Source organism: Tubulanus polymorphus, chromosome 6 (assembly GCF_964204645.1).
Source record: "Tubulanus polymorphus chromosome 6, tnTubPoly1.2, whole genome shotgun sequence".
Lineage (NCBI taxonomy): Eukaryota > Metazoa > Nemertea > Palaeonemertea > Tubulaniformes > Tubulanidae > Tubulanus > Tubulanus polymorphus.
This window is the reverse complement of record NC_134030.1, coordinates 8,605,626-8,619,085: the sequence shown is the minus strand read 5'-3', so window position 1 is coordinate 8,619,085 and position 13,460 is coordinate 8,605,626. Positions and strand designations below refer to the sequence as shown.

The 13,460-nt window shown below is 39.7% G+C and overlaps 2 protein-coding genes across 2 annotated transcripts; one reads left to right on the top strand and one right to left on the bottom strand.

Moving 5' to 3' along the window:
- Nucleotides 1-4,062: 4,062 nt before the first annotated feature.
- Nucleotides 4,063-5,145, bottom strand: LOC141907712 (uncharacterized). The gene has a single exon (XM_074797450.1). It carries the CDS (start codon nt 5,143-5,145, stop codon nt 4,063-4,065), a length of 1,083 nt encoding a protein of 360 aa, XP_074653551.1.
- A 2,640-nt stretch (nt 5,146-7,785) lies between these two features.
- LOC141906830 (ataxin-7-like protein 3) lies at nt 7,786-13,317 on the top strand. The gene is made up of 12 exons (XM_074796252.1): nt 7,786-8,060; nt 8,591-8,706; nt 8,941-8,957; nt 9,118-9,286; nt 9,411-9,454; nt 9,602-9,664; nt 10,033-10,116; nt 10,208-10,233; nt 10,394-10,437; nt 10,551-10,619; nt 11,388-11,536; nt 12,122-13,317. The coding sequence occupies exons 1-12, from the start codon at nt 7,977-7,979 to the stop codon at nt 12,250-12,252; spliced, it is 996 nt and encodes a 331-aa protein (XP_074652353.1). The 5' UTR covers nt 7,786-7,976; the 3' UTR covers nt 12,253-13,317.
- The last annotated feature ends 143 nt before the right edge of the window (nt 13,318-13,460 follow it).

Genomic DNA, 13,460 nt, shown 5'->3' with positions numbered 1-13,460 from the left:
GGTATCATCACCCGGAGGATCGGGAAAACGTGTGTCTACTCTATATCTGGAACTACTAGTTGGACCCCTTCTCGCTCTACACTCGGCGCAACGTAACTATTATCTGTAAACGGTGCCTCCCTCCATATTTGCGTAGATTGTTGTTTTATTTTCAAGCGTATCCATTCGGAAAGTAATTACACTGCTTAGATTATACGTTGTATTTGAAATCACTCATGGGACCTGATAGTGTATGCATACAATACGCATTTCAGAAATCCAGACTGTGCGTACAAACAAATTTTAATTCTCTGAAAATCATGAATCTATACATTACCAATTTCACTTCCAACTTCGCGGTGGATATTTAAGAACTACATAAAATATGACGATATTTTGTTCTATAACCAGTCTAATGAATTAATGATGATCGCAGCCAAGTCAACCAAGATGCGTATACCCAAGAGTCTTGCTAATTCACGCTTAATTTTTGGTTTTGACTCTCGAAGGAGGTAGTTCCTACAATACGCATGGACACGTCATAAACAATTTTTCAAACATACATCGTGAAATGTATGTTTGGGGTTCAAACGACAACTAAGCACGCTCGGTAGGCCTACATTAACGAGAATAACGGTTTCCTTTTTCTTATAACGGGTGACGTCGAACGTATATTACGACAGTGCGAATTGCGACTGTTATTAGATACAGACTATGGTACGGAGCACCTGCCGCTACATCAGATGTAAATAATGGAAGATTTGTTTGCGTTACCCAACATTAAACCAAACGAGACATCATTTTCGCTGATGGTGGCTTTGCGTGTCGATAGAACCATACGGGATTTTATTGTGGTTTATGCCCGTAAGGCCGTTATCCATATACATTTGTAGTAATGATTTCAGGAGAAATACTTGTAAAAATACCAAAGCGGGGTTACACGGCGGTAGTTATCACCCGACTCGACCATGCACGTTATCGGTCCTATCAAGACATACCTCATTTATTCATAAGTCCATTTCAATTGACCTCTTGTCCAACATCTTTGGACATTGGTCCTGGACCTTTGCGTATTAGTCAAACCTAGTTGATTGATAATTTTGATATGATAAGCTTACAAAAGACAGCTGAAGGGAAGGGATACCACGAGTGTTTATTAAAACATATTGGGCCTTCAAACTGTGCGAAATTACACACGTTACCAATTGTACGTACGTACGTATAATGTATACTTGATGATTGTATTGGTATTGTAAGAATATATGCGATCTTTCGACCTTCTTATCGAGCTGGTTAGGAGAAAGGTGCGCGTTATATTATCAATGTACTCGAGTAACTGAAATTTCAGATAACGCATTGATTTTATGTTTGATATCAATTAGTACGCTGATATGGTGCGACGTGTTGAAGTACATCCACCGTTTGTTGATAACCACAATTTGGTGGCCACCACGCCGCGGCCCGGTTCAGAACCGTAGCTATCATAATAGCTTAAGGCGCCGAGTGAAGATACCGAGTGCTCCATAGTGAGCAGTATGTCCAGTTTATTTTGCAGGCAGGCGTACAGTAATGGTCTGCAAAAATCATGCAAGAATGTGCGATTTGGGTTGGTGACTTGGGAGCACAGTACAATACGATGTTTGGTCACGTACTACACTGTTCTATCGTTTCGAGACAACGGCTACTAGCTGACTGCTGCTAACCATTCCCTAACTCACCCTCACCACATACCCATAAGAGGCCTCTTCGTAAATGTTAAGCTATACGAACCAATTCCGAAAGGTCAAAATCACCCGGTTCTGATGGATCGATACGTCGTATTCCCAGTGTGAGCTTCGCGAGCTGTCTGAAGCAGACGATGAGCTGCCTTGGAAATCGTGTAATCCTCGTTCATTTTACCACCTTCAACCAGGCGTCTTCTGGCGCAATCGCTTATATATTTCAAAGGCCGTTGGTGTTGTTTGGCGGTGATGCTGCTGTCGTAACTTTTTGTCATCTGGAAATGAAAGAACCCGGCGTCATCCAAAACAGTAAATGCGGGGAGGTAAAGAAAAGCAGAAAGTTCTACGCCATTTGAAAATCAAAGCCCGGGTCCGATGCCACTTTGTAGTATATACGTTCGCTTAGTGGCCAAATTCCTTCCCTGTGAATTCTAGCAACGAACGAAACGTATGGCATTAGAAAGTGGATAATATTAGAGGAGGGGGGCGTTACTCGGGCTAGCGAAGCCTGTTCGGCCATGTTGACTCCTTCCAAATACAGCATTAGTCAGACCTTTATACCAGGTGGGCTATTTTCTCAAGTAGACACCACTCTACCGCCGTTGCATTTTGGATTCACGGTCGGCGCTATATCTGGCCCATATATCCCCAAGCCTATACACCTAATTAACGTACAAGAAATTGATCGAGTCTCAAGGTAGACAACCCGGTCATAATACCGCAGCGTAACCTCGTCTTCTGGTGTTACCCGAACTGCCTCATGGGATCCACGTATACCAGTATTTCATTCACGTTGATTTGGGTTCATGGCGAAGACAAACAAAATCAATTCTCTTTCGCCTCGCACGAGAAGCTGATAATTGTAAAAATACAAACGATACTTTATTTAGATGTTGCTAAAATTCTGGATCAAACTCCCCTGTTTCGCTCGCGGCAGGTGTGGTGGGTTTGTAAGGAGGGACACCAAACCAAGACAAATTAAACGAAATCTACTAATCAAATAAATAACAGGGACAATCCCTATTTTACGATGATATAAGGATCCATATTTTTGAAATACACTATGATACATGTGACTTCGTTTTAGATGTAGAATTATATCTAGTGTATGACATGTACAGAACTTCATATGTATATTTTCCTTCATTATCACTAAATTCGCACCTCGTATATGTACGGACTTTGCGTGATACTAAATGAAATGGGAAATAGATTTAATTGAATAATGGAATCGTAAACGGGAGATTCAGCGGATGGCGACACCGACTGTACTCAACACCACAGATACTGAGCTAATGTTATACTATACCAATAATCGACAGTATAATGATCGGCAGTGTGTGAAAGTATATAAGATCGATAGGGAGAGATCTTGGTACGGAAAAATCGACCACGCCCAATACTTTTCTTTCATCCGTAAACGATTTGCCACTCGAGTGATATATCGTGACGGCGTACGGCCGTACGGTTACGACAAATAGTGTCGAATAATAGGTCTTCTTCAGGATTTCCTTTGGCCCGTGTGGTTTATATATACAAGTATAATTGGATTTCTACGAAGATGCAACCGTCACCGCTAACTGATACGTCGCGCCAACATTGAGCAATCGAATATTCTGAACAGGGTTCAATATAGAGCTATAGAATGATTCATTTTGCTGACGAGCCGTAGGGTTATAATTGAATTTCTGGTGCGATCTGGAATGAATTTTTCGGGTTGCTGGCTGAGGTCAAATTCGGCTCGTCATCTTTTGTCACTTCGGGCACTAGGTTAGACGACCCGAGTTAAGTTTCAAAATCCGAAGACTAATGAATGTGGAACAGTATTTGAACACATCTACACCACACATCTTTATCAAGGTACCGAAACAATGAATTCGGTTCGTAAGAAAATATATCTAAGCAAACATTTCAGAAATAGCTAAATTCTAGAAAAAAAGAGTTTAGAGTTCATCGCAGTCGTATGCAATTCGTTCTATTCGATCCAAGGTATATGATTAAAACAGTAGATGGCAGCACCTATCGGAATCAACTCTTAAAGCTGAAAGGAATAGAGCATTAAAGCTGATAGACTACTCGTTAATCAAGACAGGGAGCACTCCGATGAATTGGCAAATGACGATATCCCTTACAGACTCAGAGATTAAAAATGTATCGAATTTTAATGCAATCTATATTAAAAAGTTACTCAAAGAAATAGAATCCAGCGCACATTCACACGAAGTATACATGTCGAAAATAAAATTGTAGAAACTCAGTTTGTAAACTTCGAATCGAGTCCGTTTAAGTCTCATTCGGATCCTGGTTAAAAGCCACTCCAGATTTGAAGCATGGGATGCTATTTGTAAAAAGAGGCCGAGAGTTACATTAGCACGTGGAGTTCCGGCGCGGTCGACGTAGTGATTTGGCGTGGATCCTTACGAGCAGTACGAGAAGCCGATGAAAGGATCGCCATGGCCGGACTAGAATGGGACAAAATGGGAGCGTTATAACGAGGTCTTACGTCTGCGTAAGTGTTAGTGTATGTATTGGTCCGCATTATCGGTGGAAAATCGGTTTGATAAACTTGAGTCGGCATGATACGTTTGTATTTCTTGTTGTTCGAGATGTTCGTCCAGGCGTCGTAACGTGGGTCGATGTCGTGTACTAAAACGTCGTTAGCGAATTTCACCGATTTACGTCGTTGCTTTTTGGCAACGCCGTGGCCCTGCGTGATAAACACGGGTGATTCTGTCGCCGCCGTTGTCGTGCCGTTATTGTCGTCTGATGTCAGTTCTTCCTTCGAGTCGAAGTCATCGCGGTAATTAATCGGCTCTACGCGGCATATTGCGCTGCGAATATCGCGTGGAAGTTGCTTGAAAGGTTGCACTCGCGCGCGTCCGTACTGCGGGGCCGAATTTATCACCTTCGTTTCGTGCATCGTCAGGCCGCGATGAAGTATCTTCTTCTCGTCCTTACGCAGTGGTCCACTCGGCGGAACGACACTACGGAATTTAACCGCGTCTTGGTCGTTTTTGTCGAATTCCCAGATGTTTTTCTTTCTATTCGACTGCACCACAAACGCGTCGATCGTGGGCAACATGGACGGTTGTTTAGTTTTCGACGCCAGCTGTGCCATATAATGAGGTACCCGGGAATTTTCCCCGGCGTAGCCACCTCTTCTTGCATCGGCACTGGGCGATCTTTCAACTATCAAAGATGGGTGGAGTCTATATTGTTCCTGTTGGGATAGAAACAACTTTCGTTGGTTTTCATTGTGAACCTGCGAACGTTTGTAATATTTGTCGATCCTATTCAAACGATCAAGGAGTAATTTATCCTCGGATCCAGATTGTCGCAGAATGTAACCACCTAGTCGGCTTTCTATCGGGTGTTTGGCTCGGTTCAGAGCCTGTTCACGTTCGATGTTAACAGGGGGTCGACCACCAGCAGATTTTGCCGACATTTCAAATCTGGAAGAAAAGGAATATGTAGCAAACCATACACGCGGTTATAACTCATAAAACCAACTTCAACGAAACCAAAGCATTTCGTACCAAAACAACGAAATAAAATGTCTAAAGCTAATTTATACATACCTTATTGAAGATTCTTAACTGTAAAACTCCATTTATACAGACGATGGTGTGATCAGCTCAGCGCACTGCAATAAGACAACACCATTTAAAGTATGTATACTAACCGTACTGTTTTCCGCATGGTTAACAAATAATATCGAAAGACGCACGATGTAAACTAATAACCTCTGCTTAATAAATAGGATCTTATGCGTGCCTTATATGGAAGTTAGAAAGACAAGGCTAACGGTCTTATGGTTTACTTGTTTACCGTACCATTACACGGGACATTGAGTCGAATTAATTGGGGTTCCGTTTCGTCGCAAATATTGTCTGGACGAGATGGCGCGAATACCAGAAATGACCTTCCCTCCTGTGACCATGCATTCTCGGCTATTAAAAGGTTCGACCAATTTTCTTCGTTTCAACGAGGAAAACATTATTTACGGCATATTCAATCATTCAAACAAAGCCTTCAATACCTTTTTATCCGATGTGTACAATTTTTCAAAATATCCAATACTGATTGCATATATACTTGAAAAATGGCATGTCGCACACGATCACTTTGTCACTTTTCTATAGACGTTAAGTGTGATTCTCCTTGCAACTAGATGTCTTATTTCTTATTAGCCATCATTCGGCACAATGGAGAACGAACCCAAGCGAAACTTTAACACGGCGGAACGCTTGGATCCGAAATATCAGACACATGTAATGTAACCCGCATCTGGATTTATACAGCACTGCAGCAAGACACAATATTTACGGCCTATCGAAAATATATATCATACAAAAAATTAGGCGTGGTAGTCGTAATCCCGGGGTGCGTTTATATTTATCCAAGTGTTTAATTTTCACGGATTCTTGCGCAACGATAATGAATGTCCACAGTGGTAACAATACACACCAGTACTGTATTATAGCGAACTGCAATAAACCGATTATTACACGGCGTAACTAACGTTAATGTGCACAAGACATTCATAATGCAATAAGCTTTGATATTCTCAATTCATTGAAAACTGAATGCATTCAAAAGGTTCGCCGTGCAATCTATTAAATACACCCTGCTAAAGTGTACGGTGTGTTTTCATTAGACTTTCTGCGCTGATTAATATGATACTTTATTAAACGTGTCCATGTCTTACAGAGGGTACGGTACGGTACTGGTCCGAAAAATATGACAGTAGAATATCCAAACCCTTTCACCATCATCAAGTACGATCTTAGAAATCTCCACCAAATGTCATTAGAATTGCTCTTATGCAGTATACTAAGGAAAAAGGGACTCTAGCCGCCCTCGTGCCCGCCGAGCCGAATTTCTAAAGAGTTAGACTGCACCCAGCCCAGCAGCAACACCGTGCGTTTAAAAGTATCGACGGATTCCCGAATAAACATTCCATCTCAGCGGGGCGTTATATTTATTTAGTTCAGTTTAATAGTTCAGTTTAGCAACTTTTTCACCACTGTAGAGCTTTCAGTGGTTCATGTGATAGCGATTTAATTAAGGTCCTATCGTAAAATAGAGTAGAGTTTCTTGATGAATGAGGATATAAGAACATTAGTAAATTGTCCTAGTTTATACGTCCATTGTGGTTGGTCCTTTTTCATCGTGGTTGAGCAACTTACATTATAATTCCTCAAGCACGTAATCTGGCATAATATTTTGTATAAAAAAAATATGATTCACATTAGAACCTTTCAATCGTTTCATGAAGTTTTTTGCAACGATCAAAGGTTGATTCAAATGAAGCTCTTTGGGCTTGGCCCTGCTTTGTTTATTTCATCGAATATTTCTATCATGAGTTTTCTTCGAATAAATATTGACTTTTATCACTTGTGGCGACTCTCTCAAGTTCGAGAAGTTTGAATTGGTCAGTGTGGTCGATTTATGAATTTACAATGGTGAATCCTTTTTAGTCTGACACTAAACGCGGTAGTATCGTCCTCATGTTGGAGAAGTTTGAATTGGTCAGTGGTGGTCAGTGATGGTCAATTCATAAATTTGCAATGGTGAATCATTTTAGTCTGACAGTAAACGCGGTATATCGTTCTCATGTTCGAGAAGTTTGAAATGGTCAGTGCCTGGTCAGTGATGGTCAATGTATGAACTTATTAAAGAAATTTGTGGTTTGAAAAAAAACAGCGATCAACGGAACGCGCATAAAAGCTGGTTGTAACTTTTTATGCTTTTGTTTTCAATCCTATATTTATCTATACGTTGGACGGGCCATGGACTGACACCCGAACCGAAGTTCCCTGCGGGCAGGTATTTTAATTTTGGCGCCGAGCGGCCCCATTGTTTTGGAGCCACCCGGCTGCCGCCAAACATACCGCAATCAGGACTCGCAGTCTTAAAACGTGTGCAGACAATGGGATTCTAGCTCGTTTTGAAACCGTGGGGACATATTTCGGGTTATTCCCAAGCCTGAAAAGCTAAAATCTCATGCGGCCCTGACACGGCTTCGTTCGAGGAATGCCGACGAGTTTGAGCAATCAGAAACACCATACCGTAAAGTGCCGCCACCTACACTTACATATTTACTTCCTGGTTCATGGTTTCTTATGATTTTCTCCCAAACAATGCAAATAATGTGATTTCGGAACCGGTGCGTGTCTGAATTCGCGTAAGACTTCACAGTACACGAGACTCGAGGGATCTTCCTGTATGGGTATCGTCGCTATATGCTTCTGCTGTCCCAGGTTTTAATCAGAAATGGAAGAAAACGGTGGTGGTGGTAGTACCCTACTCGACCCTGTGGTCCACGAAGTTTTGGGCGAGGAATCTCCTGAAGTTCAGGTACTCGTCTGATTAATAAATTTTTTTGGTTATAGGTAGCTGGCTTTTTCCTGAAGGGAACTGTCACCCTTGTACAACCCACAATTGAAATTATGATAAAACGTGTATTTAATATTAATATTATAGGGCCGGGTCCCATCATATCCATGCCATGACGAGAGCCAGGGACAAAATTTGAGAAGAATCTCGACACATGAATAAGCATATCATAGAATAAATAGATTTGTTAAAGGATGCCATCTAGGCCTCATATTTTCAGAATTTACCAAAATAGTTAACAATCGCAACTTCTTTCACTAAGTATTATAGGCCTACTCAAACTTAACTTTTGACAACCCCTTTTTGACAAAGTGCCTTAATTGGCCTATTTAAAGCGTAATTCGAAATGTTGAGATATGGGCACCAGAAAACTGCTGGACTGTTGGAGCAATATTATGAATCATGGTTTTAACATTGAGATTTTCAAAGTTTACTGTTGAATGCGGTTTGAAGAATGCCTGATTTCATACTCATGTTGTCTTCAATTTCAGAGTGTTTTCAATGATGTAATGAGTGAATTGGTTGATGAAGTGTGTTTAGGCATGGCTTTTGAAACTCACCGCGCGGCTAAAGCAGGCACTTTATTTCTAGCCAACACCGATCCTGAGTAAGTGTAAAAGCGCAGAATCGGATTTAGGAAATTCATGTTGTAAAAGTATTCTAAATACTATTGATTATACTTAGCTAAGGTTTAGGGTAAGAAAGCTACTGAATGAATTTCTAACCCTGGATCTATTTTAACAGAGGGTTAGTTTTTGCCCTATCTCTCTCTATCTATGTACGGGTGCGTACCTTTTTCATAGACCTAGATCTAAATCATAATTATTTTATTCGATTTCAGTTGTCAAAAAGAGTTTGGTAAGTAAATGAATCTTTTAGAGCTCTCTCTCTCTCTCAAAATTCTTTATTCTTTTAAGGAAGAATTTGTTATAATTAGTGAAAACCATAAAGTTTGTGAACATCGCTGAGAAATGAAATAACTTTTTAGTAATGTTTCTTTGAACTTCTTGAATTACAGCGATCATTCAAGACCGTGGTTTGGACGTGTTCGGTCAGGTTCCGATGAAAAAGCAGCTGGAATGCGTTTGCCCGAACTGCGGCAGGAATTTAGCTGCATCTCGGTTTGCTCCACATCTGGAGAAATGTATGGGAATGGGACGCAACAGTTCCCGTATAGCTAGTCGTAGGTATGTAGTCAGATGCAGTTATTCCAGTTGTGCAAAAAGTACCATGGTATTTTTGCGAGATTCTGCATCAATTGGTGAAAAAAATGAAAACATCACTTCATTAAATGATTATTTTCACTTCCAGGCAAGAAGCACTTTTACAGTCTTTAACTATGGGAATAACATCGGGTAAGAGTAAAACATAATTCTTACGAGAGCCCGACACAAATTTTCTGACCCCCAAATCAAAAAATTTAAATCAGGCCGCTGTGAGATTCCCTTTGAGTTTGAATTTAAGTGAAAATAGTCTCTTTTTGATATTGCATGAATTTACAGAAAGAAGAACAAGAGATCGCAAAAAGAAACTTCTCAGGAAAGCAGCTAACAGTAGTAACAATGGTAAGTTTATACAAAACTTCTGTCATATAGGGGCGGGAGTTAGGGGGTGGTGTCAGAGGTCCAGACCCCTGCCGTCCCTTTTCATCAAAACAAAAATTTGAAACTCATCCTTTCGGAAACTGCATATTTTTTCATGTATCTCTTCAAAAATATCCAATACCTGCGGTGGCCTATGACATAACTACTTTACCTGAAAAAATTCCTTTTCTTTTCTTCTGGACCCCTACCTTCCAGATTACCTAGATCCGCCCCTTTGTAAGACACATTTGAATTATCGCTGTAAAATGTTCTTCTTGAAATAAATATTGAATGTTTTAAAAAGAAAGTTCTTCGTTATCTTTCATGGAATTTTTTAAATTTTGCTTAAGGTGATAGAGACGGCAACATACCAAGCGTTGCAAGCACCGGTAGTCAAGAAAACTCTGCCCCTAACTATGAGACAATGACGCAGGGTAATTATCTATAGTTTTCGCATGTTATCCTAGTTTTGTATCAGTCAAGAATACCGAAAATTCACAAAACAATTCATTATTCATTTTTCAGAGGAACGCAAAGCATATCTTCGACAGGTACAGTATACCTAGTAGCAAATGCATAAAAGTCTAATCACTCGTGAGCGTAATTTTGTCTGATTTATCCATACGCCATGTGAAATCTATCCATGTTCTTAGTCAAACCAGGGTTTAAGTACTACTTACAGAATGTAACTGAAAAATTCATTTTTTGTAGGCTTGTGGGGTCATTTCTGAGCATACAAAGAAAATGTGCACTCGGTAAGTTATAGCTTCGGTACATTCGCTTCATGCGATAGTAAAAAGCTGTACAATGTAAAGACAATTACTACCTTACAAATTACATGTAGCTAATTGATTTACTACTCTTCCAGATCTCATCGATGTCCTCAGCATACAGACGATCAAAGAACTGCTGTGAGAATTGAAATACTAGGAGACAGGTTATTACAGATTTTGTTTCTTTCAAATGTTATCTGTTTTTGCTATGACGATTCTGCATTTTTTTGTCACCGAACGTCAGTCGATCCTCGTTAGTGCGATTTGGCTTACAACTAACACGAACAGTAATACGACGATATAAAAATTCCCGGCTTTTCTTATAGCATTTTCCTATTGAAATGTTTTTTGCTTAAGTACGATCGCGTTAATACAAAACTCCCGGTAACACGATGTTGACATTTTATGATCTCCTTTTCATGTCGGTAGTAAATGAACACTCTTAGTGCGATGGTCCATAATGAGTTCCTCCCTTTTCTAACGAGGTTCAAGGACTGTATTGGCTATGTCGGGTTCCCTACGACTGCTTGAAAACTCCTTTTAAACCACAAATATCTTTCATGGTCCTTGAGTATCCTTGAATTTGAGCAAAGTTACTATACACACAGATTCCATCAAATTTAAACGGTTTACTGAGATAAACGGTATCGATTTAGGAGGAGTCGAAAGTAATTGGGATATGAAAGTGATGCATACACTCCTCGAAATTTGAAATTTTCTCCTTGAAAACTACATAAATAATCCTTGAATTCTGGAATGACTGATCTGTGGGAACCCTCTGTGGGAATTGTTATCGTACATTGTGAGCATCAATGAACTAATGGTGCCCTGAAATGTATGTCTTGTGTCCCTGATGAGCATAGCTTTTTCGTTATCTCATTTTGTTATCGAAAGTATCATTAACGATCTAGATTTTCTGTGTATATTTATAGTACTGGTAGTCCTATTATAGAGACTGGAGTTACCGGTGATGAAGTACATGTTGACATCGATTCTTATGAAGATGGAGACAGTCAAGCACTACGCGATACTCTGCAGTGGGAAGCATGTTCAAATCCATCACCAGCAGACTCTAATTCGAGTAAGTAATATACTACTGGTACATGTAATACAACCTAATAAAGTAGATTACTCTTTACTTGGTACCGGTCAACTCGGTGAATTTTACTATAACTCATTGGAAAAACTTTTAATATTTACCTGATTCTCAACTCACTCAGTATGCAGTAAGGCTAAGATAAAATGATACCTTGTTTCTCCTAATTGGCCAGGTCATTTTTTAAATGCAGTAAAATTCGTAATCAGTTAATTTCTATAACTGCCCGGTCTTATATGGTTAGCTTGATCATGATTTAAAAAAAAGTGTATAGGGTAGATAGGTGGATGGGCGGGTCAACTTTAGAGCAGAGATAAGATACAGGGTATTGATATTTTTAGCCTTTAAACTTTGTGATATATTTACAGTCCCCACACTGTTAGGCTAAGTTTACTGTAGGCTTACTTATTTTCAAATCTAAAGTCAGGAGGCCTGTTGCTCTAAAAATATATTTCCTTATGGAAAAAGCGGTCTTATAATGTGTGCAGGGAAACATTACGTTATACAGAGTGAAATTATTTTCTTTTACCGAATAACTGTAATTATTTGCTTTTTTGTTTCTTGTTTTAGGCAACAATTCGAAAAAACGCAAGAGACCTCTAGGCAAAAAGAAAAAATCAAAGAACCTCACTAAGCCTGGTCATAGTAATATACCTAATTCAACTGTAGTGAACTCAGATAATCTGTATGATTTCGTATAATATTGTCGTGCAGGTTCAGTTGTTGGTAGGTTGTTTTTTCGTTAAAACCAGCATTTGAACAACGTGATAACATATTGTAATGGTATTTTATGTAAATGCTGGTTAATACGATTAAACAACCTCGTTGGGCCACTATGATAACAATTGAGAGTTTGTGACCGTTCAACCATCTAGACACCGGTTTAAGTGATTTCACCTTTGATCAACTATTCCCTGAACTTAAGCTCTGGCCGCGTTATTTGTGGTGTTGAAAACCACGCATTAGAAAAAGTGGTGGAAATCTTTCAATTACGGGGACCGTTTTCTTCCACCGTTTGCTTCAAAAATCTACTACGACAATCTAATTGCGGTGTTTGTAGATTCAAGTGTTACATGGTCAAAATACGAAACTAGGAAGAAGAAAAAATTACTATCAAACGTGCGGATGCTGTAAGATATCGTTGCTTACGGCGTAAATGTTATCGATTATTCATAACTTTGTCGAATTCTCAGAATTACTGCTTCACCTTTGATGAGTCGGTTCGAAAATAAAAAACAAATGATCGATGATCTAAGGACGTTTAGGGACGCGATAAGGGGCAGGATTATGTCGACTTGACGCGTTATATCACGATATGTCGACATAATTATGGCGACTTGTTGAGATCTGATCTAATCTGATAGAAGATAACGGTGTTTTCGACCGTAAATGTTGGCGGCGTAGATCCCGATGTGTGTTTAGTATTTTTCATCGTTTGTCAGCTGGTTTTCAAATTCGTTCCCCTTACCAAACAGCCTGTGTTTATTTATAACCTCAGTAGAGATACGACGACGACGACATAGACTTAATCACGTTTTGTTCTTGTTTAGAAAAACGAAAAAAGTGTAGTCGGGTGCGTGCGTGCGTGCGTGCGTGTAGGCGTGTGGGTGTGTCCGGTTTATTTTGTGCTAATTTATGCGTTGTGTGTTTAACTTGCGGTATATATGAGATATATATGTGTATATGATGAAATATATTTTTCTGTCTGATCGTGGGTCGATTTATTTTGTAATTGCGGTTCATTAGATATTTGAATACATTTTGTTGAACGAAAAAATTACCCGTATTTGTTGGTTTGTTATGTGGTTTTCGAAGCGTCACAAGTCGATTCCAGCTTGTATTTCAACTTTGTGTGTGAGTTGTCTATTTTCTTTCGCAAGGTTCGGCGTTGCGTGGATTGAATTCCCTT

Bases quoted from the DNA above. Each gene is read 5' to 3' on its own strand.
- LOC141906830 (XM_074796252.1), top strand. From the start codon at position 7,977: ATGGAAGAAAACGGTGGTGGTGGTAGTACCCTACTCGACCCTGTGGTC. The intron at 9,665-10,032 runs GTAAGTTTATAC...ATTTTGCTTAAG, and splicing joins AGCTAACAGTAGTAACAATG to GTGATAGAGACGGCAACATA. The intron at 11,537-12,121 runs GTAAGTAATATA...TTCTTGTTTTAG, and splicing joins ACCAGCAGACTCTAATTCGA to GCAACAATTCGAAAAAACGC.
- LOC141907712 (XM_074797450.1), bottom strand. From the start codon at position 5,145: ATGTCGGCAAAATCTGCTGGTGGTCGACCCCCTGTTAACATCGAACGT.